Genomic DNA, 24,866 nt, shown 5'->3' with positions numbered 1-24,866 from the left:
AAGCAGCTTTGTCTTCATAAAATGCTCATGCAAATATTCATTTCTGTGGCAGAACACAGCGGTGCTCAAGGTCTTCTGTCAAAATGAAGTTGTAGCTGAGGATGTATATGGGGGTGTGCAAACCTGATTTAACCTCAGATGTGCTCCGCTAGGCTGAGGACCTTCCAGCCCCCATAACCTTTCCCAAACTTAGCTCTTCAGTGAGTTTGAGAGAAGATTGCAAAAACTATCTTGTCTCATGACGTTGAGTCTCCTCTGATCTGTTAGGACTTCTCTGAGCCTGACTGCCACCTGAATACACCTGCAGCCTTAATCAGCCCCTTTGGACCTGGGCTGTGCTGTCTGGGTAGCGAGCGGCCTGGAAGAGCAGGACTTCACTGGGCTTCGGGTGCCGGACCGGCATTTATTGTTTCAGCGCGTTCTTGAGCAATGCCAAAATCACAAGACTGCTGGACAGAAGGTCCTCTCTCTCGCCCTAACTTTTATTTGAGCAACCTCAGTTGACTTTGCAGCCTTTTAATCTTCTTAGCCTAGAATCGTAGTCCTTAATTACCATGCAAAATAACGTGCACCTCTGCTGCAGTACTTTATATTTGAGGAGTAGGTGTTTTGGTTGGCTTTTCTTTTGAAGGTGCTTACAGGAGATAGATGCTTGAGTTCCTTAGGGTTTCGATGCATGTTGCTCTTAGGCTTCGAATACTTTGTCTTTCAGTTGCGAGTGTTAATACTAATTAACAGCAGCGTGCTGTGTTACTGTGTACTTATTGGTAGGGCAAAGCACGTGGGACAGAGCGTAAACTGTTGCACATTTTTTAGAGGTGCGCTTAAAGCACATTATTTCTGCATTTGGACGGCTGGAGTTGCCTTCCGGCTCTGCTTGCGGGGCTGTGGCTGTCCCCGTGGGAATTGCAGCAAGTCTCTGGGCATTCAACGTGCCAGCCGGAGACGTCGGTAGAATGGTTGCCATCTGCCATCCTCCTTTGGTAAGAAGTGGCTCTGGGAGAGCGGGAGGAGAGGGACAGGGAGCGTGTCTCAGCAGCTGAGCAGGTGCATGTCATTTGGAGATGGTTTTCTTCCAAGGCTTGTGCTGCCCCTGGAGCAGCTGAAGAGGCAGGGAAGGTGGCAGTTAGAGAATAAAGGAGTGGAAGATAAATTTCACTGAGTGGCCTTGCAACGCTCATGTGTGCTCTTAACCTTGCCTTTCTGCTAGCTTTCCCTCTCCCCTCCCTCCCTGTTTCACATCGGTGCTGCTAATTCAGCTTGGGTGGAAGCACTGTGGAGAGCAAGTCCGAGTGGCTACTTCTAACCTTGTTTGCATCAACCTTTCTAGCAGGTAACAGTGAGAAATGTTAGGAAAAAATCTGAGGGTCCAAGCGTATACAGTTTTATCACGACGTCTGCATTGGAGAGCTTCTTCCGTGCTCTTTTCTTGTCGCGGTCTGCTTTCCTTGCTCTTACTGTGGCATTCCTGCTGGGTCATCCCTGTCCACAAAACCCTGCTAGCTTACAGCAAAGATGGCTTTGGTGAATCGCATGATCTTTAGATAAAATATTAAACCCCAAATACTGGAAGTGGTAATCTTGAAAATGATAGCTTGGAAGCTGTGTTTTCACAGTCCCATCTGCTTATGGCCAAGCAGAGCACACATGGAAAAAAAGAAATTGTGAATTTTGGATGTCGTTAAGGGTCTGCGTGAATGAAGAGGGGCTCTGGAGAGCACGCAAGCTGACCACTGGTGTGCCTTCAGATACACTCCAGTGGCACTGCTGTCGCTCCCCACCAGGCTGCTGCAGGCAGAAAGCAGTGCTGTCTCAGCTGAATAGTTGGAGACGGTCCTGTGGTCTGCATGGCCCTTGGGCGCTTAAGAGGTGAGGAGATCCCGTGGTCCACATGATCCTTGGGTGCTTGAGGGGTGAGGAGATCCTGTGGTCCACATGGCCCTTGGATGCTTGAGTGGTGAGGAGATCCCGTGGTCCACATGGTCCTTGGGTGCTTGAGAGGTGAGGAGATCCCATGGTCCACATGGTCCTTGGGTGCTTGAGAGGTGAGGAGGTCCTATGGCCCTTGGGTGCTTGAGAAGTGAGACGGACATTAACATGTCTGTTAAGGAGCCCATCTGTGAGGTGCCCCGTGGAGCTGCCATGGTTGGTCTTTGTCTAGGGGAAGGGCAACCTTTTGATGGCTTTGCAGTCCTTTGCAGCAGGAAGGCTGCCAGCGTCGGTCATTTCTTCAGACTGACGCAGCAGCAGGCCAGAGTAAACTGGACAGAATGAGAGGCTACAATGTTCTGGGCTGAGATCAAGTGAAGCAGATGTAGGACAGCCAGGTGTAAAGCACGTTATATCGTTGGGGCTGAGGTGATGCAGTCTAGGAGTAGTGGCTATCATCTCCAGAAAGGCAGTGCCAAATTATTAGTTGATTGTTCTTGATGTTACCAGTCTTATTACTGGAGTTAAGTATTACTTTATTAAAATAACTCTTCCTGTTGCATACTCTGCTGTTTCTGTATTTAAATTATCCTTGATGCAGCAGTTTAGACCACTGGAGAAAACCCTTTTTAAACTCCAGTAGTTATGTAACTGTGATTTTTTTTTTTTTCCTTATTTATTAGACGATAATAGTCTAATAATGGCCTTTATAGCTTTCTAGAAAAAATATTTTAGTTACTGCTGATGTGTTTGTGTAGAAGATGTGCGAGGTGGTGAACTAGGCACTAAGAAGGTAATATGAGACGTGGATTTTTGTAATGCATCTACTAAGAGAAACGTGACTCTAGCCTATATTATTTACTGTAAGTATATTGATTGCAAATAATTTTTTTTAAAGTAGGGTATTAATTATTCTAATGATTCTCTGCTAACACATAATAGCGTGCAAACAAATAGTGCATTGATACCACAATACCTACCTGATTTTAAGTGCCAGTTTAATAAGCTAATATGTTTTTCTTCCCGCTGTATTTTTGATAAGCCTGTGAGAGTGCCCAGGCCATATTTGTACTGTAAAACAGACTTTATTGCCCCATTTCACCAAAGGAATAAATACAGTGACCTAAAACTTGCTTGTGGGTGTGTGCATGTGCATGTTCTTGATCTACTGTGCTGACTGAAGATTTGCAAAGGGATATTTCATGCAACATGAACTGAGTGCTAAAATTACTAGGACATGGCTGAGAGGTGTAAGCTAGTACGTAGCTGGCTAAAGAGGCGCTGAACAAGGAGGTAAAGTTACTCATAAGGAAAACGGTGCAACTCAGGTTGTGGCAGGATTTGGGTTTGTTTCGCTTTATGAATTTTATCACTAGCTCTTTGTTGTTTAATTTAAGGAAGGACTGAAAAAGTGACATAAGCATATGTGTATGTTGCTCTGTTTAAAGCCAGCAGTCACCAACTGCCAATATAAATCTGCTCTGATGGCTTGGAGAAGTAAATTGTAGGGAGAGCAAAGCTATTTTTGACCAGCTATTTGAGCAGTGCGCTTTGCTTTAATTTTTTTTTTAATGACTGAGCTGGTAGTTAATCACGCCCGTCCCTGCACGTAAATAGAAAATTTGAGGATGGTTTCCAGCACTGGTACTGGTAAGCATAGGTGCAGGTGTTGCTGTCAAAACAGCTTTGCAATAGCTGGCGCGAAAGCGTATGAGCAGATGAAGAGAAAAGACATTGCTGGTGGGAAACCCAGTGTGTTTTCTGGGGGAGGCACAAATTTTGCACCCCACACCTGCCCGGCGCCGGGCAGGAGCTGGTAGGGCTCTGGCTCCTGTTGGGGAGCATAAAATGGATGTATCCTGTTGCCTTTCTGTGTCGCCACACCACGCCTCCATCGCGCACCTCGCTCCCCTCCTCCAAAATAAGGAGGCTGGGCAAATACATCTCCAGGGAGGTGGGGCAGTGTAATTGCATGGCCACGGTGAGGCTGTCACGTTGGAGCCAGCCTGCGCTGTGGTTTTGTAGGTGGGACAGCCAGGCCGTGTACGCAAGCTGGCCAACTCCTTGCCTCCGCTTTGTAGGAGAAGATGCAAGTGCATGAAGCCATGTGTTTGCTAAAAACTGTTGTAAGGAAATATCCAGTAACTGCATAGAGCTGTCTGGTGATATATGATATGGAAACTGTCCTAGTCTTGCAATTGAGCTCTTGCAGTAGGAGCTGGAGCATGAAACCAGAAGGACAGCACATGTACTGGGGCAGGGAACTGAGTTGTTTTGTTTGGGGTTTTTTTTGTTTTGGTTTGGTTTGGTTTTTTATTTGGGTTTTTTTTTACAGTTTTTTACAGTTAATAGGAACCTCAGCTTTGTTGGTAAACTGCATCCATAGTCAGAGTGCCTTACATTTATAGCAGGCTGGTATAGCCCCTGTATATATACATATATAGATATACATACCACACCTTTAAAGTGGTTTTGTTGGCCTGTACTTCTGGTACAGTTATGTTGGCCAAAGGTGTAGGTGCAGTGAAGCTCTAACATGGTCACACCAGCAGAAAAAACAGCTGTTAGCATAACATAGTTTGCTAGATGACCTCTTTTAAAACTCTGTGAGCAAGAATATGCTTTTTGTTAATGTAATACCTCTAAAGCATGAGTAGCCTGTTAGACCGTGCATTCTGGGTGGCAGTTTTTAATAGATATACTTTTATATTTTATATGTATTTTTTCATTTAGGGAAAAGTTCAAAGTAAGGCGTCAGCCATTATTGCTGCAACAGGTCTGCGCTGCCACCCCAGCGGATGGTCCCTTCCCGTTGGGAGCTGGTCCCACCACCCTCTGCTCTGGGGGGAAGCCCGAGTTAGAGCAGCAAGCCCTTGCGGGAGGGAAAAGGTCTTTCGGACCCGGGCAGCTCCGTGGGACCTAGCTGATGAACCGATGGGCTGGCCAGATCTTTCCCTGGTGAAAACGAGAGGCAGTACTTGGGAACAACTGTGACTTGTAGGGGGTTGTAAAGACTTCATTTGCACTGAGACCCCAAATTGACTTTACGCTGGTTTAAGTTTTGCAACTTATTTTTTACTCTTTGAGCACCAAAGGCAAACACTTCTAAACAGGGTCAATTTACAGTATAATGAGTATAACTAAAGAGTTAATGTGAGAGATCAATGGATTAGATCCTACCTATTAAGGTCTTTTTCAGATTTCAGATGTTGACATCAAAATTGACATTATTTCTGTGTCCAGATTGGCACTTCAAGATAGATACAGCAGTTTCCAAGTGCTTACCGTAAGTTCTGGTTATAAACCAGGGGGAGTTAACATGTGCTCATGAGATTACCGGGGGCCTTGTGTTGGACCCTGGCTCTCATCAGTGACTGCAGTATCCTTGCACAGTGTGGGGATGGTACAGCACTGTGTTTGGATTCGGTGGGCTGCCATTCAGTGTGATTTTGAAGTTTTGCATTGATTTCTGACTGTCTCTTTTGTTGCAGACCAATAAAGCTAAATGGGTCCAGTCACTGGAATGACTCCGGATAAGAAAGCTGAAACGCCAGGAGCAGAAAAAGCTGCAGGACTACGGCAGTGTCATGGGATGGGAAGCTTGCCCGATGCAGGCGATGCCGGCAGGCCGAAGGCCACTGTGGTGGACAGAGATTCAGCAGACGATGAGCTCACGAATTTGAACTGGCTGCATGAAAGTACTAACCTTCTAACAAACTTCAGCCTTGGAAGTGAGGGTCTTCCGATCGTTAGCCCCTTATATGACATTGAGGGCGACAGCGTGCCATCCTTCTCACCATCCTGCTACCAGAACCCCGAAAAAAAATCCTCCACTTCCAAACCCCCTTACTCTTTCAGCCTTCTCATTTACATGGCGATTGAGCATTCCCCCAACAAGAGCTTGCCAGTAAAAGAAATCTACAGCTGGATCCTGGAGCGCTTCCCCTACTTCGCCACGGCACCCACTGGCTGGAAGAACTCGGTCCGACACAACCTGTCCTTGAACAAGTGTTTCCGAAAGGTGGAGAGAAGCCATGGCAAGGTGAGACCTGGTGGGAGGGAGGTGGATCAAGGTTGAAATTCAGGGGGAAATGGAGAGGACTCTGTTGTTCTCAAGGACTTTTTGGGGTGTTCTTTTTCCCCTCCATGTCCTCTAACACTTTATTTGCAGCTGGAGATGGTTTGGAAATGCCACCTCTGACAAATCACAGGATGACAAAAGTCTCTTGGTTTTGTTATTTAGTACTGACCTGGGTAGAACTACCTGTAATCCATCCTTTTTAAAGCTGGCTAGCATGCTATTGCAAAGGATCCTGTTTCCACTTACTTATAATTTTGTTAGCCTGTGATAGCCAGCCTGAAATTTCAGACATCTATCTTAGGATGTCTTTTTGTTGAAGCTTCTTAAACTGGTGCTCTCTCTGTTTTCCCACGCTGAAATTTTGGGGTGTGTTCCTCCTTCCCTGCTTTTCCAGCATGGCCACAGCTACGATTGCACCGGGAAGCAGAAGAGATCGCGAGATGTCAAGCGGCTTTCCCCTTGGCTAGCACGGGCGTTGCCTGTTTGGGTGCTGATGCGGTCTTCTGCAGGGTGCCCTTGCTTGCAGGCACGCTGTATGTACATGGCTGAGCGTTTCTCTGTCTGAAAGCTGTCTTGAATATTAAACTGACTTCTTCACCTGTGATCTTCTCTTACACTTAGCACAGCTCTAGCTTTTGAATAACCATCTTAACTGCTGCACTTAATATACCGTATTTCTTTAACGTCTGTCATAACATATCAGTGTGTCTACGTGGTGCAGACACAAGCTTCACTTCTTGAAGTCAAGGATACTCTTTTCTGTACAAATTCTTTCTTATTCTGATTTGTACGATTTTACTAGTCCTTCTTCCTTCTCTCATTTCCCATCCCATTTCTCAAAGAGCCGGCTCTGACTTAAATAAACCAACAAAGCACATACCAAAAGTCAACAAACAAATCCCGGACCCGTGTGCTTGGGGGTCAGCCTAAGTGGTAACAGGCTTGTTATCAGAAATGCATGCAATGCCTGGCATGCTTGACAGCCTCTTGCTGTAGATAGAGGTCCTGGAGCTGAGTGGGCATCAGGAAGGACTGCCTTGTACTGGTAGGACTGAACGTCAGTTTTTACTGACATTTTACCTGCTTTTACCTTAAATTGTTAGGGTGGTGTTTTCCTGAGCAGCAGCTTTGCTCTGGAAAAAAAAAAGACTTTTTTACTGCTGTGTGGTGAGTCCAGTAACTCGCCCATGGCTGAGTCCTGCCGAGTGTCAGGATGGGCTTTTAATGTGGCTTCAGGTGCTGTAATGGAGTAACTGAGATGCTTCAAGCTGTGCCTGTGTGAAGGACGTGGACCTGAGCAGCGACCACACGCTGCTGCAGATGGCAAAGGTGCCCTTAAAGGACTGGGTGGCTCTGTCCGGGAGAGATGAGTTTCAGAAAAATTGGGGCAGGGAAGGGAAATATCCTAAATTGGTGTACAAGTTCCTGCTGTCTGTGGATCTGCCCTTTAAAGCTCAGCCATTTCCAGCCTGGAAACCCTCGACGTTTAGGAGTTACCAGTCAAACCTCATGTCTTGGCATGTGGGCAGCAGGAGCTTGAGACTGCCCAGTCCTCTGCTTACCCTGCCGACTCCATCAGTATTGCTGGGCTCCGAGCAGCTGAAGGAAAGCCAAAGGATGGTTTGCTGCTAGATGTGACAGCTCTAGTAGGAAAAACAAAATGTAGAGTAAGTAAGTACCACCACTACCACTACGGTGATGCTGATGTGCTCTGTCAGCATTTTCCCAAGGCTCTAGAGACTGCACAACTCTCTAATTCTTAAGAACAGAAACTGCATTTACCAAAAAAAACCTCCCTAAAAAAGCCCCTCCTGAAACTTTGCTGAAGCTTCCCCATTTCCAACACACAGTAGTTAAATCTTTACCCTCTGCCCTGCTTAGAAAAGGACCAGATGAGGGTACTGCTCCAAATTCTTCCTGCAAAATAAGTCCGTGGCGTGCAGTGGCATGCGGAGACTCCATGGGGGATGACAGGAATGCTGCAGACCCCTTTGGATGAGCTCCTCGGGTGTCACTTCTTGCAGCGAGCGGCCTTAGCTTGCAAGCTTGTCTTACTGATTGTGTTGCCTGTAACCATGTGCTGGCAATGCCTCTGGGTGCTTCTCTGAGAGGGCACGATAATTTTGTATTTTCCTCCATTTTTTATTTGTTAATGGCATCTTAACTGTGTCTCGAAGGGAGCCCGTAGTCGGCTTTCTTCTGTCCCTAGTGCCTGTGGAAGCAGAGGTGCCTATGGCATGTTACATGGGAGGAGCATGTTTTATTTTGTAAAGTCAGGGTAAGAAGGGTTTTAAAGCCTTTCAAATGAACTGGGGCTCTCGTATTGGAAGAGTGTGAATGTCTGACAGGAGGGGAGTGTCTGTGCCTCTGCATCCCAGGGCAGGCTGCTTTCTGACACCTCCCTGGCTACTGCTGCCAGCCGTCAGCTACGAAATCATCTCTTGGAGGTCTGGCAGCAAAACCAGGAGGAGTCCTTCCTCATGTTTGCTGTAACGCTAATATTGTTGTTTAGACTTCACGTTTCGAAGTGAATCTCCTGATTTTTCCCCCACTTAACCATGTGAGCTGGCACTGCAGGGCAGTTTCGGGACAAATGAACTGGATTCATTTTGGCTGATGCTAACCTGGAAGAGGTGCCGCAGGAGTGTGCTTGCTGTGTCCTGACTGCTCCCGGACATTGTCCACAAGACCCTGCTGTAGCAGATCCGGAGTAAAAAAACCTCCAAGGCACATGTAGGTGATCCCCTAGCACCAACTCTCTCACTCCGCAGAGCTATTTCCACCGAGCTGTGCCACATCATGCTGCGGATGTACCTGCGGATGGTTCTTCTATTTGCACTTATATTTGTATCAGCCGGCTAAATACCTTTCCCCTGCCTGTCGCAGCAGGCTGCAGGCGTTCGGGAGCCTAGGATGGCATTCAGCAGAGATTGAGGGAAGGCTATCCTTGCTTGGACTGCTGAAAAATGTTGTGCATTATGGTTTTCTTTTAATGAGTTGAAGGGCGCTGAAGGGAAGGTAACTGCTTTGAGATGTCTTATGAGCCAGCACTGCAGTCGAGAGGAGGAACTTCTCGTGCCATGGAAACAGGAAGTATGTACGTCAAATCTCTGCTAAAATATACATTACCCTTTCTGTATGCACATGTTGTGGTGCTGCTGTATCTAAGTGGTTTGTCAAGGTTTACCCCAGGTGATGGACTTAGGAGCTGAAATACCCTTTCTTATTAGAGTTGCAGTTGAGCTCATGTCCGCAGTCATCCAGACAGATGAGGTTTCAGTGGTCCTCTGGTAATGGTGGCTGGGAGCTGGAGCTGATGAAAAGCAAGGGGACAGCGCTGGAGCCAGTCCCTGTGACCCTTGCTTGCCTTCCAGCATACCTGCTGTGGCCCTGATGCCCCTGAAGATGTGGAGGTGTGATTGCGGGCTAGCGATCCTCAGAAGATACTGCTAATGCTCTTTGCATCTTAAGGACTGTCACACAGCCTTGGGGTCGGGGGGAAGGAGGTCTACAGTGGGATATTGCTTTATTTGAGGGAGCAGGGTCTGATATACAGCAAGGGAGGACCTGAAGTGAAAAGTGGTTTGGAGTTGGAAGCCCTGAAGAGTCTCCCTGCTCTTTGCTGGACTTGTTTTTACAATTGTGGGTCTGGGGATTTTTTATTAATCGGTATCACTGGGGAGAAAAGGTGTGAGGAAGCAGGAGTGGCATCTGCATCAAGCATCAACTCGGCATTCCACTGCTCACATGGAGGTGGCCCTGCCACTGTCTCCTCTGGAGGTTGCGGGGGGACAGGGCTTGAATATCTTCCAACAGATCTCCCTTTCTCCTTCTTGGTAGATATGTGTTTTAGGGTTTTTTTTCTTCTTTTAGGGTTTGTCTTTTTTTTTTTTTACAAGAGATGGTGGTAAGCAATCTGTGTCTATTCAAATATTCGGGCAAAGAGCAGGTCCCATCTATAAGCCTGTAGAGATAGAAAAGAGATGTCAGTTATCTGATAAACCTCTTGGTGAATATACCATGTACCTCCATGCACATGCACAATATTTTCCAGTGGTTCACCTAGCTCAAGCGGAAGCAGCTGGTGAGAACTGCCCATACCCGATGGAGCCGGGGCCGCTGCCCAGGGCTGACACTCATGGAGGGCTTTCTGCAGCGTGGGGACGGGTGTCTGCCTCTGCAGCGAGCCCGAGCCACTGATGCCAGCTGAGTTGCTCTGCTTCGGTCACTCCTTGGGCTTTCCTCGCTGATCTGGTCATAGTCGGTGGTCATACTTCACTGCTAGCAGAGGAAGGACTATGGCGGGGCGGTGGTAAAGGTAAAGGACAAGGCTGCACCATGGGGGGCATCTTGTTTCCAACCCATGTTGGTATAATCAAGCCCCAAAATGCTGGGGGAAACTTACTGTTGTTATGAAATAGTCCAATGCTTCAAAATGCAGGAATTATTTTCCTTCCCAATTCTCTTTATTTGGCTAGATAAAATCCTGCAGGTCAAATAAGAAATGTTAGAAAGATGCAGAAGAGATGATAGACCAAAAAATCATCTCAGAACAATTTTAACTGCCTGCTCGTTTTGAGATGGAGAGTCAAAACAGCCTGGTGGCTGCTCTGCACTGACTCTGGAGGGACGTTTCGGTAGGTGGTAAGTAAAAGTTACATCTACATTTCAGCTAGCACATCAACAGTTGCCCCACTGTACACGTGAAATAGTAACCTCCAAAGGCGGTTTAGCATTTTGTATCACCGAGGCTTTGTCTTTGCTAGGAGAAATGGCACAGTCTTTTTTTGTTGCTGTGGTTAGACCGCTGGTGTGTTTTAAAGCTGTATCTGTGTTTTATGGGGTTTTCAGCTCCAGTTGTGCATGGCTTTCCCCTAAAGCATGGCACTAACTTCAGACCTGCGTTGGCTTTCCACTGTGTGTCTTTGCTAAGCAGCAGATGTGAGCACACACGAGCAGCCCCATGGGCATCACCTCTTTTGCTCAATGTCTGCTTTTAGTACAGATAATGGTGGGTGGAAGCGTGGTTTTGCTTTACGCCTAACTCAATCTTACCACCCAAAGAAGAAGTCACCCTGTTTATCGCCTCTTGCATTGGATTGAGTGTGTGTATGGCTTCAGGGTGTGCCCCGCTTCAGCTCGCGGTTGCAATACCCACCCAAAATCAGGGTGTTGTATTATCAGGGCAGCAAGCTGGTGGGAGTAAGTGTCTGGGAAGATGAGAGAGGGAAGCTAACCCCGTTCTGGCTGCAGCCCACAGCTGAACTGAATTAGGTGTCAAGTGGAAGTGCTCACCTAAAGTAGCAGATAAAGTAGCATAGGGCAGTAGTGTGTTGGTTGGGCAAGCCTCAAAGCTACTTAAAAAAAAAAAAAAAAAAAAAAGCTAGAGTTAGGCAGCGTCTTTTACAGGGGAGAAGTAATGAGCCAGCCAGGGAAAGGATCTGTCTCCAAGAGAGGTGTAGGGAAGGGATCAGGGCATTAGTCTGTCATTGAGAGGAAGGATGGAGCCAGTTGGGAGGATACCCCCCGTTAGTACCTAGCTGGCTAAATCATTCTGCCAGTCACCACGGTGAAGGAATTGGCTGTGTAATTAAAGGTAAGCTTCTTGATAGGTGTGTTACAGGCTGTGCTCAGTTTTAGCATGAAAAGATGAGTAGGAGAAAGATTCAGATTAAAAAAATAAATAACTCTGATAGATGCTGCAGCTCAGAGATCTTTATGAAAGGCAGTGGCTTCAACTAAAATTTTGGAGCATCATCTCTCTGTCTCTCAGCTGGAGCTCTCCCTGATTTGATTTTTCACTGTTGATAGCAAAAGATTTCCTCTTGTCAGGAAAAGTCCCATGACTTAAATAGGACCATAGACTTAGATGCTTTGTGGGTTCCTTTTCAGTCTTAAATAAGTCATGGAGTATCCATCCATAAAATGGTATTAATACCCCCTTGATGCTGGCAGGAGGCCAGCTGGTCTCTGTGGGCTCGCAGGAGGTGCTCCACGAAGCTCGGGTTTTTCGTCTGAGACTTTTATCCCAAAAATCCTATAGAAAGATCTTCCCATTCGGGTGTAGAGCTGCCCCATCCTTCTGCCATGTGCATGACCACCCCTGTAACATCTGTTTCCCCCCAAAAAACCCGGCACTGCTACCTGTAGAGCTGTTAGCTGATCTATCAGGTCAGTGATTATAGAATTGTTTTAACTTTTCCTTTTTAATTTTCCTTTTTATGTTCTAAGAACTAGCAGGCTTGAAAAAGCAGGTTTTTTCTTTATATAGTAAATATGTGAAGAAACCCTTGAGAGGAGCAGGAGGTGCTTTATCTTGCTTAACTTTTGGCATATCAAATTTAATATCAAGAATGACTAGCACAGTGGTGCTTACATTGTTAGGTGCATCAAAATACATTAATTAGGTTTTCAGATTTTGAAAAAGTGGGAATAATCCATTTTATAGCTGAGCATCCAGCAAGTTGCTTTGACAGGGTCGTGTAAAGTTAAATTAGTATGTGGCCATATCTAAGCAAAGGGAAAGTTGCTTTGGTTTCTTACTTAGAAACCCGTTAATCAAAAGACTGCTGATTAGTTCAGTGATGCCTGGACACATCCTTAAACTCACAGCTGTATTTACCAAGTGTTTAAATAAGGTTTACAGCTTTCAGTGGACAAATGTGAATGGAAATGGGGCTTTGAGAAGCCATCCCAAGCTGCAAGACGGGTGTTTCCATACCGTATAATGAGGGTTTCGGGACCACATGCTCGGTTTAGGAGCATCTGCTTTTCATGCAGGTGATGTACATCAGCTATACAGCGGTGGATGCCTACATCATTGCATTTTACTGTGTCTTAGGAATATTGAACTAGGAATGACTGTAACGCCCTGGATTTTCTAATTTGCAGTACTTCTTTCTTGCAGGTGAATGGAAAAGGTTCGTTATGGTGCGTTGACCCAGAATATAAACCTAATCTTGTCCAAGCACTGAAAAAGCAGCCTTTTCCTTCAGCACTTGCATTTTATACTCCGCCGGCGTCACCACCAAGGTAGGTGAATTTTCTCATCCAAGCGTGGCGCGCGGTTATGTTACTCCACCTAGCAGAGGAGATGCCCGAGCGGATGCTGACGCGTTGTTACCAGCAGCCACCCAAGAGAAGAATTTGAGTGGGGCTTAGGTGAGACTGGCTGGAGAAGGCGGGGAGATGTAACGAGCTCAGGCTTCTCAGAGAGCAGCTCTGGGGTTTGTGTCCCAGTCGTCTTTGTAACTTGGAGAGTTTAAAAGAAGAAGGTCGGGGCTGTGCTGGGTGCTTACTGGTGAGCCCCATTTCTCTGGAGGGCAAGCAGTCCCAGGAGCTGGAGGAAAATCCTCCTTCAAGCACAGTTCACTGGGATTGATCTAGGGTGCCTGGTGCTGCTAGCTTGGAAGGAGGTGTGTGTCTTCTGTAAGTCACCTGTCTGGTCATAAAATGTATGTGTTCTATGCTGTTGTCAAAAGCAATCAACTTTTCTACAATCTGAAGTGCTTAGAGAGGCTGGTCTAAGAGAGGGGTGTTTTTCTCCAAGGCTGTTAAAAGCATTTTGCAGCAGGGATAGGAAGAACAGCATTTGCTGTAACCATACTCTGAGGTGGAGCATGCAAGACTTCTGAAATCAGGGCTTCCTCATCCGACACATTTTAAGATTAGGCAATAGATTTTGGAGAATTTGAAGTCAACGTCATGCATCCTCAGTAGAGGAAGAGGAAGGGCAGCTGGGTCAGCCTGTAGAGGCAGGACAGAGAGGAGGAGAACAGAAAGCAGAGAGGAATGTGTTGCTGTTGGTGAGCTCAGTTCTTAGGTAGGCACGTGGCCGGTTTATCTAGTTCAGCAAAGAATTTGGGTGAGATAAGAGATAATTAAGATCTGTGTACATTGCCCTATGCCTTAACCTTACCGCGAGGAGTTTCCTTAACAAACAGGAGGAACTGGGATTAGTGGGGCAGGATGTAAAACTGATAACATTAAGCAGACATTTCTAAGGGTCCAACGGGACGTTGACCCTGGGAGCCTGCACCTGCGTGCAAGCCTTACCTGTCCGGCAGCGGCTGAAGATTTGTGTGGCCTGGGCACTTCCAGTTGGGCTTGTAACCCACAAGATGTAACAGTGGTTTCTGACCTGCCATCCATCTTGAGCTGTAAAGGGTCATTTTGGGTTTGAATGAGCCAGGCAGAAGTGTCCTGTTTTCCACCTTTCTGCTGGAATGGAAGCATTACTAAAATAACCCTGAAATATTAAGAAATAGTCAAATCGGAAAGTATGAGATGGCTGATGGTATTGTCCGGCTTTGTTTTATGGGAACAAAAATTATTGAAACTTCTGTAATTGGACTCTAGGTGATAATGTTTTTACAGGCATTAATGTTTCTACGTTTTTTTCAGTACAACTCAAGTGGAGGTTTGGTCCTTGAAAGCTTGGTTAACACTGTGTCTATGTTTACATGGTCAAACTTTAAAATTTAGAGAATAATACAGATGGGAAGGGACCTCTGGATGTTGTCTGTCCAGCCAGAGGAGCAGAGCATCAAGACAGACTCAGCCTAGGGCAGGTCGTTCAGAGCCTTGACCAGTTAAGCTCTTAATATCTCCAAGGTCTTCAAGATTAGTCCAACAATACAAGCATTGAAGTATGATTTACCTAGCTTGTATAAATACAACGTACTGAAACTAGGTGTAGGAGAGATTTTATCTGAACAGTAAAGTACTTGCGAGATCAGGACTTTGATTTGAAGCTGTTGTTTTCAGTAACTTTTTTCCTTCACTGAAGGACGAGTCACGCTTGCCAACAATCACAATTACAAGGATATCCTGGTCCTAATGAAACCACATGGCAAAATTCCCACTGACTTCAATACATGAAGGATTTTGCAAGGCTTATATTTATAAAGACAACAAAATAAAAACAGCATTTGAAGACACCCGACTCCTTCCTAATGAAAGCTGGTTTATTTTCCTTTAATATAAAAAAAATTGTAGCACTTTCACTCATACACAGAAAAACCAGATTTATATTTTTCCCTTCCATGTTTAAAAATTCTTGTATTATATTTAAATTCTGGTTTAAGTTTGGGGAAGGGCCCCCAAGGGGCTGCGTTGTGTGTAGAGATAAAGGGAAAGCCCAGGGGTACAGCTGGAGAGAGGCTGGAAGGACTGTCCAAATTTAACTATAGGGTGATGCTAGAATTCGACTGCGAGAGTCTCTGAATTTTTCTGTGGGAGGGCTTGTGTTCATAATTACTTTACAGTGTGTTAGCTGGGAATATACCTATCATTCAGCAGCATTTTAAAATAAAATTTAAGGTGTTACTTTGAGCAGAAGCTTTCCAAAACTGTAATCTGTGTCTAGTTAAACTGAAACTTATATTATCATAGATGATTGGCATCACTGGTGCATTTTATTCCTGCACGGTGTGTTCAACAAGTCGGTGCAAGGCCCCTAGCTGCATTCTGTTTCTAGTACTACATGTATTATACCCCTGGGCTCTGGGGATGGCCAGGGTCCTCATCTTGCAAATACATTATGCATATGCATAGCTTGTCTTAATCAATACTAAGCATTAATTTGCTGTAGGAAAGCTCTATGTGGATATGATTTTTGAAGGATCTGAGCTCAGGCAAAAGGATGAAGATGTTTAGCATCTCTTTGTACAATTTACCTGCAGACTGCAGAGCCAGCCATGTTGGGGTGGGTCCATTGCTTTTCTTGTGACTTTTTTTTTATTATTTTTGATTTTTTTTTTACCCCCACTTGTGGATCTGTTCCCTTTGCACTCTGTCACCCCCACAAGAAAACATACCAGACAGTGAAGTCAACTTTTGCACATATTTACGTTCAGCTGCACTGGATCTTTCTCCCATCGGTTGCCACACTGGGAGATGGTTAAATATTACTCTCCTTTTCAGTAACTTTGGTTACCAACACCAGGCAGGCTGCAGTGCTGCAAGAGCTCCTTACGTAGTTTGGATGATGCATTTCAAGCCACCTTGTTGCCTTTTTTTTTTTTTTTTTTTTTTTTTTTTTTTTTTTAATCTCCTTGTCATTACCAGCCTGCACTGTGCTAGCCTTTGGAGCTGTTACTAATGGCCAGCTGAGTTTGGGTGCTATGATGGCAAGTCGGGGTATCCCTCATAAACACCTGTGCAGAGCTGATCTCAGGGTTATTAAGATGTGTGCAGCTACAGCACCGGCCAGTGACCCATGAAAAATATTTTGTTCAAAATTCAACTTAAAGAATGAAGATTTTAGTTTTAAAAAGGTATTTTTAGAATGGAAATAATTGTTTTAATTAATGATCTAGACCAATAGTTTAAAAAAAAATACAAAGCACTTAGCAGCTGTGTGATTTTGAGGGGGGATTTGTGGCTGTGCCTTATTTTGGAAAATAGAGCTGCCTATAAATGTGATAAATATAGAAGGTAAACACACCTTAATGATAGAAGTCATCCCGTTAATCCTGTGAGGTTGCTGTTACAGGTTGGGCTTGAAAATTCTGCTCATCACCCTTTGAATTCTTCTAGCAATACTGTAAAAGATGGCACATTGCTATGTTTCATGCAATTTTAATCATTGTGTACTATTTCTGTTGTATTTATTTCTGACAGTTTGCTAGTACCTTTATAATGAACTGAATAACTAGGGCTGGGTGTGTAGCAGAAAACCATGTGAAAGCTTTAACTTCCCCTTTATTCTGGTGCAAAGCTGGTCTGATAATGCAGAAAAGCAGACAGCATCACCAAAACAGGCCAGCTTCAGATAACTTGGTTTGGTTTTGGTTCTTTACTGGCTCTTTGCATGACACTACCTTTCATTTTTGTTCATCTCCCACCACTGTTTTGAAGAGCAGACGGACACAACTGGTCCTTATTTATTCTGTTGCTCCTCGGCTCTAAGCATCCCTGTATAAACTAATGTTTTGATCACATGTAGGTTTTACTTACGGAAAAATACTTCTCTTTATTTAAAATCCAGCTTTTAGGCAGGTGCATAAAATCTGTAGAAATTAGTATCTCCTGCCAACAAGACTTTCACTTAGCGTGTGTGTTTAGGGATGTTTTGCAAATGCTCATGTTCGCTTCATCATGCTACATAAACCATCAACAAATGTGTCAAGCCATCTGCTGAGGGCAATAGAAATTGCTTGCCCACCGAACTGTGGGGATTGGGTTAGTTTTGTTTTTACCTTTCTATGATCATAGTATTGTGTTTACTATACTTTGTACAAATCATTTGGCTAATTGGGGCTTGGCTTTGACTTGTTGAATTTCTTTCCAGTAGGTCAGCGTCCCCTCACTACCTAACTTCAGTCCTTCAGCAGAACCATGGCCGAGCTCTCAAAGGTAAACATTTAATTCTCTTTCGTTCTGCTCCCCGGTTTTTAGTCACGAGCGTGTACTGAAGCCCAGCTGATGTTGTGTATGGACCTGCTCTGAAGGGTCTGCTCGATTACGAAAAAAACCTGATGTAGTAGAATGCTTGCTCATTATATTAGACACTTGTGTATTAAGTTTAAATCTATAAGATGAGTCTCGAGATGTAATAGGAGTTGTCTTGTTCTTCCAGGAAGGTATTTAGCAGACACATCACTCCCAAATATGACCTACTTAAAGAATGAATAGTTCAGTAGAAAACCAGTCTGGAAGCTACATATCTACACTACTTTTATTGGTTACCAAGAACTGAGAACAGAAGGCAGCAAATTTTAATGTATAAAACTTGTGGGATGTGGCCATAGAAGTGCCTTAAAGTTGGTTGTTTGATACAAGTGGCTGGGAGAGCACGACAGGATTTGCAGGGGAATGTGGAACAATTCAGAGGAGTATTTCATAGCTGTGTGGTACTTTTCACTCACTTGCCAGAAAGTTGGGCCAAAGCTGGTGTTACTGCTGGTGTAGTTATGCAGGAAGACCTAAGTTCTGGATATTAACCCAGTTAACAGAATAGCCTCATGATGTCTGTTTAGTTTAAGGCATCACCTTAAAATTTGCAAAATGTTCATTTTAACTCTTGGGACAGAGGAACAGGATGGGTTTAATATACGGACTCCGAATACAGGTCTTGATACCATAGGCTGCAGTGCTGCTCCTCGACATAGTTTATATCCCTCTGTGTTTCCTGCACAAGTTATGAAGTAGGTGGAGGAGAAAACAAGTCATGTCAAAAGCTTTTATGTTGCATAAAGGTTATTTTAACCATAGTCACCAAAACTTGGTGGAGAAAGATTGGATCAGACCGAGTCATGCTCAGGATATTACTGTGGATGAGATTGCCAGTCTGATGCTAACTATTCCAATTTGCTACACCGGAGGTGCCGAAATAATGACGTATATCTGCTCTCCTTTAATTTCTGCATCTCGGTGAACCTGTTCAGCATCTCCCTGGCATTAGAGGAAAGCCATTAACGCTCCCAGGGTCGTATAGGGCAGCTGTTGCGCAGATGAAAGAATTCCTTGTAATAAGGTGCTTCCTCAGCCATTCTGCTGGGGAAGCATAAATTTGGGAAATACTGCTCTATCGAGGAGAGCAATCACAAGTAAAGCCAAAGCACGTTCGTGTTGAAGCAGAGCACTGCTAGGAAGTCACTGCAGAAGTGTCTCTCCTCTTTCTTTGGGAATACTAACATGCAGGAATGCTATTTGCAGGTAGTAATTCTGTGTTGCATTAATGCCTCTGATTGCTTGTCATTTTAACAAGGTGGTGCTTATATATACCAACATCATGTGTTAAAATAAAGTGTCTGTGATACCAAGTAAGGAATGAGAATATTTCACTTTCTGATTATGGTAGTGGAGGAAAGTAACTCTTCATGCTTTTTTTTATTTCTTTTTGTCAGTTGGATACATACGACTTGTAAATTCAGGGGCTCTGTTGCTGCCAAAAAAAGACAAAACGGAATAAAATAAAATAATCTCATGAGTGCAATGGTATAGACCTTAAAGTATGCTGGTTTTAAAATGATAGAAAGTGAAAACAAGGGGGGAATGTGTATGTTTTATAACCTGTGTTGGAAACAGCAGCTCAGTCCCCTTTCCATGTTGGTACAGCATTCCCAAGGTGACATCTTCTTCAAATTTCTCCTTCACCAAGATGAAGTTAGGGACAATTATATAAAATAAGGAAGCCAAATTGACAATTCTGCAGTCCCCCTCCCAACACCAACCCTCCCCTCAAATTCAGTAACATAGTTAATGCATATGATGGGATGAGAAATGAGAAATGCCATCAAGAATGACATTGCTGATGTTTCACTTTGGCAATTCTCACCTCAGTTACAGTTCAGCAGGACTGAGAGCCCATTCTGATCGCTGCCGACGCTTTCCACGCGTTGTCTTCCAGCCCCCCTTCTCCGCTCACCACGTGTATGTACGTATGTACATACGTACACCTCAGATGTGGTCTTTTGCTCCGAGACACCAAGGTTCTTGTGAGAGCTCACAGTCTCTTTGCTCCTCTTTTGCCTGGTTAGTCCACCATATATGAAAAAAAACCCAAAACCCATATATAGTCTTACATATTTGTCTCCCGTGTAAGGAGAGGAATATATAGCCTGTCTCTCCATCATCCATAGCTGAAGTGAGCAAAGGAAGACCTTGGATTTCCTCTTTGTTGAAGTGCATGAGCGTGTCCTGAAATGAGTGGGAAAGGCGTGCTTGTTTCTTTTTCCTTTTCACCTGATTCTGGTTAGAAATGTTGCTCTTTGCCATAATGTTCTCAAGGTGCCCTTTTTGAGATGTAAGCAATACACTGTGTGGGAAAGGATGGAGTTTTACAGCAGTGCTTGTCACCGTAGCTAAAAGCACTGCAGTTCACCTAAATCTTTTAAAGTGCCTATTTATTATTTAGATCCCCATGCTTTCTAGATCGAGCAGTTCACTGCCCTTTCCCGCCTCGTCTTCTTGATTTTTAACGTTTGACTTGTTAGCATGAAAAATACTGCTGGAGGAGAGGTGTGCTGAATTAGTGCCGCGTTAATGGGCGCGTTCGTTCCTCAGCCTTGCAAATTCACATAACCAGGGTATGAAGCTGCTGAGATGCTTTGCTGTGCCATATGCGTAATCTTTCTCTCTCAACCGGTACAAACAAAAGCCACTTGTTGATAAGTATAGCAACAGCATCGTCATACGAATGTCTAATTAATGTCGCTGATTCTTGGCTTCAGCTGTGGTAAGTGCAGTGTGAGAATTCAGCTTTTGAATATCATAGTTAAGATATGAGACTGTTCTGTAACCATATTGCACTGTATAAAAGTCATGCTCTGTCTAAATTCACACATTCCCCCCCCCGCTTTGTTGTAGGCCAATATATGCAGATATATAATCTTTGTATGTTCTAGGGACCTCATTTTGTCAGGCTTAGCTGAGATCTAATGTTTTGCTGCTTCTCCTTCACAGAATCCGATATTGATGCTGCTACCGCGATGATGCTGTTAAATACTTCCATTCAACAAGGGATGTTGGACTGTAAGCATAAGCCATTTTACTCTGTTTTTCTTCTCTACCCAGTAGCTAAATGTTTTCTTTATAAAGTTTCAGGAAACGAGTATGGTCTTGTTTCCAAATAGTAAGAGCAGTCAAGGAGCAATTCTGGGTTGATTATTCTTTCTGCTAGCATTGCAGAGTTTTATAGAACTACCTTCTTTTTTTTTTTCCCCAGTTAATTTTGTTTTTTCTGCAAAGTTCTTCCCCTGCCCTCTTTGTGCTAGATGGTAAGAAGAATTTCTTAGCTACTTCTCTGTTTCTCCAGCTCTTAGCTGTGATTAGCTGAAGACTATTGTCCTCTGCGGATGACAGTAAATGTGCACAAGATATTACGACTTTTAATTGCTCACGTTCAGCTTACTTTGCAGTCAGCTAGCCATAGTGTGCTCATTTTGCAGGTGATCTCATTGGAGTATGAGCTTACTGACGAATCTTGTTTTTAATAGGTGAGAAACCTCAGCCTTTGAAGGCACCTAAGAAGAGGAGTTACGGCAGTGCGTTCAATCCTCCCAGTTCCATAAATTTGCAGGAAAATGATTCTGCGGCCACCAATATCGATCCGAAGGAGGATCACAACTACAGTGCCAGCAGCATGGGTTCCCAGCGCTGTGCATCTAGGTCCAGCGTGTCTTCCTTGTCCTCTCTTGACGAGGTGTATGAATTTATCTCCAAGACCAGCCATGACGGAAGCGATGGCAGCGAAGGATTTCACAGCGAAGTGGATACGGACGTTGACTATGAAGATGATCCTCTTGGAGACAGTGGCTATGCATCACAACCTTGTGTAGATACCTCTGAGGAAAGTCAGCCTAGCAACAAAGCACTCAAGGAGTTATGTCAAGAAATTGATGAGGAGTTGAAAGAAGCAGCGGGGTCTCTGCTCCACCTTGCTGGCATCCAAACGTGCTTGAGTTCCTTAATAAGTACTGCAAAGACCCACTGTCACAAGCAAAGGAAAAAATAGTATGTTTCTCAGTGTTGAATATATACATATATTTTTTTTAATTGTGGCAATACTCTTCTACTTTTACCCTTCACAAGGGAGATCAAAGCCATAAAAGGACTCATTGCTTTTTTATTTTTGGCGCTAACTATAATTTAGCATTTATTTTTAAATCACTGCCTAAAAAGAAAAAAATTATTTAATCTTCTCAAATTAGAAGAGATGCATGACTTGTGAAAACCTGAAAGCATACTTCTTAATGATCACTTAATTTTTTTTTTTTCTTTTTAATAGTCGATTTTATTTTTTTTCCAGAGATATGTTTGTTCAGATGCACATTGTGGATCATATTGACATCTCTGCTGGCCCCATCTGCAGAGGTGAATTTTGCCCTGTCTAAGGGCTCTGACTTCCATATAAAGGATTAAAAACGAGGAGAAAAAGAAAGAAAGGGGGGGAGGGGGGAGGGGTCCTGGCTCGGTTGCCTCCTCCCACCCGTCCTCTCTTCGCTCTTCTGAGACAGGTCCCAGTGGAAATGCTGGTGAAGCAGCTCCGAGTGGCTGGAGTTTTCAGCCCATCTGACACAGCAGCTGAAAACCTGTAGCAGTCCAGGAGCTGCTTTCAGCAAGATGCTAAGTACCCCCTGGAAGAGTGGGGATGAGGGGTAGCTGAGGTGGGTACCACCCGCAGTTTCTTTTTTTTTTTTTTTTTTTTCTTCCTTCCCCCAAATCTGCTGTGTGCGGGTCAGATTCCTGAAGGAAAACAGGTTTGGTTGTTTTTTTCATCTTAAGACAAATTGTCTTTTTGGGGGGGGCGGAGGAGGGTGTCCTTTTCATGCGGATGCACGCATGCATACATGCATCTTAGATGTAGCCAACAGTGAAAGCTGCCACTTGCCAAGTTTGATGTTGTCCTTGTGTTACCACCACTGCTGAATATGTAGTAGCTGTGTAGTCCTGCAACATCTACCCTTCTGCTCCCCTATAAAAGAACCCAGCAGTTGATGGTTGTGACAGCATGGACGAGGTGGAGGCTTTAGGTGGCTCTGTGGTGAACGGCTGCTGAAAAGGGAACGTCTAACCCCCTAATCTGAGACAAAATAGAATAGCTTCCTTTTAGATCAGTGAACCTGAATTGCTTTTGGGGTTTCTGCCCTTCCCCCCAGCTCTCGTTGTTTTTTGTCCCATGGGCAGTCTAGACCTTTTGTTTCCCAGATCACTGTGCCTTGTGCTGTGTGAGTCCTCTCAGCCTCCTGCTGCATACGGGGCATCTAATGGGCAAGGCCAGGCTCTAGCCTTTGGACGTACATGGTAGCTCAGGAGGACCTCTCTCTTTCGGGAACAAATTCCTTCACAATTCATTTTTGCAATAAAAGAATCTCTTTATAGTTCCCAGACATCCTTTGGCCAAAAATGTTTCAGTGGTATGGTGAACTTTTTTCCTCTTTTTTTTTTTGCCTTTTAAAATCAGTGGTGATTGCTTACATATTCTTGTAGATGATGGCTTTTTTTTTTTGTTTTCTGTTCAAAAATGGGTAAGCAGTTCTGTTGGAGTAGGTTTTAACAGTACTGTAAGTATAAGGATGCCTTAAGTATGTTGCAGAATCATATACAACTATCAAAGGTCATCTTTTCTGTTTTCGAAAGGTAGCATGATGTGCCATAAATGTTCTCGCTAACATATGAAGCTATTGCTTCCAGCAGGTTTTGGGCAAGCTGGTTGAAAATTAGGAGCAGAGCCACCTAGGAAACCAATGTCCACTGTTTTGGTTGTTGAAAACAGTGCTGGATTGAGCCAAAAGTTAACCTTTCCCTAATGGGGTATTTTTCTGGCTATTTGGAGGCCTTTCTTTGATCAGTGTGGGTTTTGGGTGTTTTTTTTCCTTATTTGTCAGTCTTTTCATGAATACTGCCATAAACTGTCTACTTTAAATATGAACACAGCCATGCTGCTGAAGGTCTGTTGCTCTGAGGGCCTGTTCCAGTGCCTCTTGAAGACAACGGTGGTGCTCCGGCTGACTCAATGGCTGTTGGATCAAGCCTGAAATATTTGAGGTTCTTTGTGTTTTGGAATTTAAAGCCAACATTTTTTTTTTTTTAAAGCACAAACACTAGGAAAAAAAGTGGTTCATTTCCCCTCCCCCCCAATTATTTCAGTTTTAAGCATGATTTGTTTTATTTCTTGAAAGGGAAGAAATACTCTGCTGCATTCCTGCTTTGTGTGAACACCTGTTAGCCTACACCCGTAACAGGGCAACATGCATGCAGATGGGTATGTCTTCTGGATATCACAAGTGGTGCATTAGCCAATTAGATCTGATATCGGATGTGTTACTGATGGATAGTAGGGGTAAAACTTGCTATTTAAAGGAAAATGAAGTACCTACGCAGTGGTTCTTAAGATTTTGGGATGTGGAGATGTGAATGCTTGGTGGAGCTGCTTTTTGCTCACGGGTTGCTTTTGTACCTTGGATGGAAAACTGCAAAGGGCAGAGTTTGTGTCAATGCAAAAACAAGGATTCAGCTACACAGAAATATTGTTAGCAGTCCGGGATTTTGCTTGGTGCCATGATTTCAGTTGCACGCTGTTGAAGAGGGGTGCTGCCTGGCTCCCGCTGAAGGTGGTTGCAGCTTTTCTGTAGCTTTTAGTGAAAGCTGGACCAAGGTCCAAGTCTTCTGGAAACTGCGGTCATAGTCGGCTCCGTGATTTGGTTTGGTTCTGAATTATTTTTTTGCCTCGGCTAAAATTTGAGAAGGTTAATCCTTACTAGGAGTGTGGCTGTGCCGCTGTTAACCCTGAAGTTGGTGATACTGACTTCAGCATTTCTGAAGGGATGGGGTTGGGATGCTAACAATGCATTTAATTATCATATGCAACGAGCAATAAAACCATACTAATCAGAAGTTAACGGTGAAAGCTGCATCCATCCTTACAGCTTTCATCCTGGGAGAACTGGAATTGTGGAAGGGAGGAAGCGTGGCTGTGCTCTCCACACTTTGCCATCTTCCCTCTCCCCTTTGCGAAGGAGAAGGCAGCTGATCTGTGCCCCTGACCTGTTCCACCACGTTGTCCCATGCCTCTGCCTGCACGTTTTGGCAGGCAAAGGCTGCCAGCTCAGTTGCGAGCACCCCTCGTGGTAGTGGGAGAATAGCTGCTCTCCTTTCGCTTACGTACCTAGCACTGGGTTTGGGTTTGTTTGCCACCTCAGTTAGAGACCCTGGTGTATATAGTATAAATGACGTATAATTAAAAGTTATTTTGATTGTTGGGTTTGGGGTTTGGTTGTTTTTTGTTTTTTTTTTTAGTGACGTATGTAAAATGTTCATGCCAATGGTTGACTCGGATATATTTTGGCAAGAAAAGTATTAATGAACCACATTGAATTCTTTAAATACAGTGAAGAAGTGTATTAGACTC

The 24,866-nt window shown here is 44.3% G+C and overlaps 1 protein-coding gene across 1 annotated transcript in view; it reads left to right on the top strand.

Annotated features, from left to right (window-relative positions):
* The window catches only part of FOXN2 (forkhead box N2), a 29,999-nt gene extending 8,512 nt beyond the window's left edge, over positions 1-21,487 (top strand). Inside the window, 6 exon segments of the mRNA XM_082307165.1 lie at positions 5,421-5,971; positions 12,918-13,042; positions 17,304-17,368; positions 20,420-20,488; positions 20,953-21,382; positions 21,384-21,487. Coding sequence (XP_082163291.1) covers positions 5,435-5,971; positions 12,918-13,042; positions 17,304-17,368; positions 20,420-20,488; positions 20,953-21,382; positions 21,384-21,417 — 1,260 coding nt within the window. The 5' untranslated portion in view covers positions 5,421-5,434 and the 3' untranslated portion in view covers positions 21,418-21,487.
* The last annotated feature ends 3,379 nt before the right edge of the window (positions 21,488-24,866 follow it).

This window comes from Platalea leucorodia, assembly GCF_965183815.1.
Source record: "Platalea leucorodia genome assembly, chromosome: 3".
Taxonomy (NCBI): domain Eukaryota; kingdom Metazoa; phylum Chordata; class Aves; order Pelecaniformes; family Threskiornithidae; genus Platalea; species Platalea leucorodia.
Note: the sequence above shows the minus strand (reverse complement) of the source record. Positions and strands in the feature narration are given on the sequence as shown.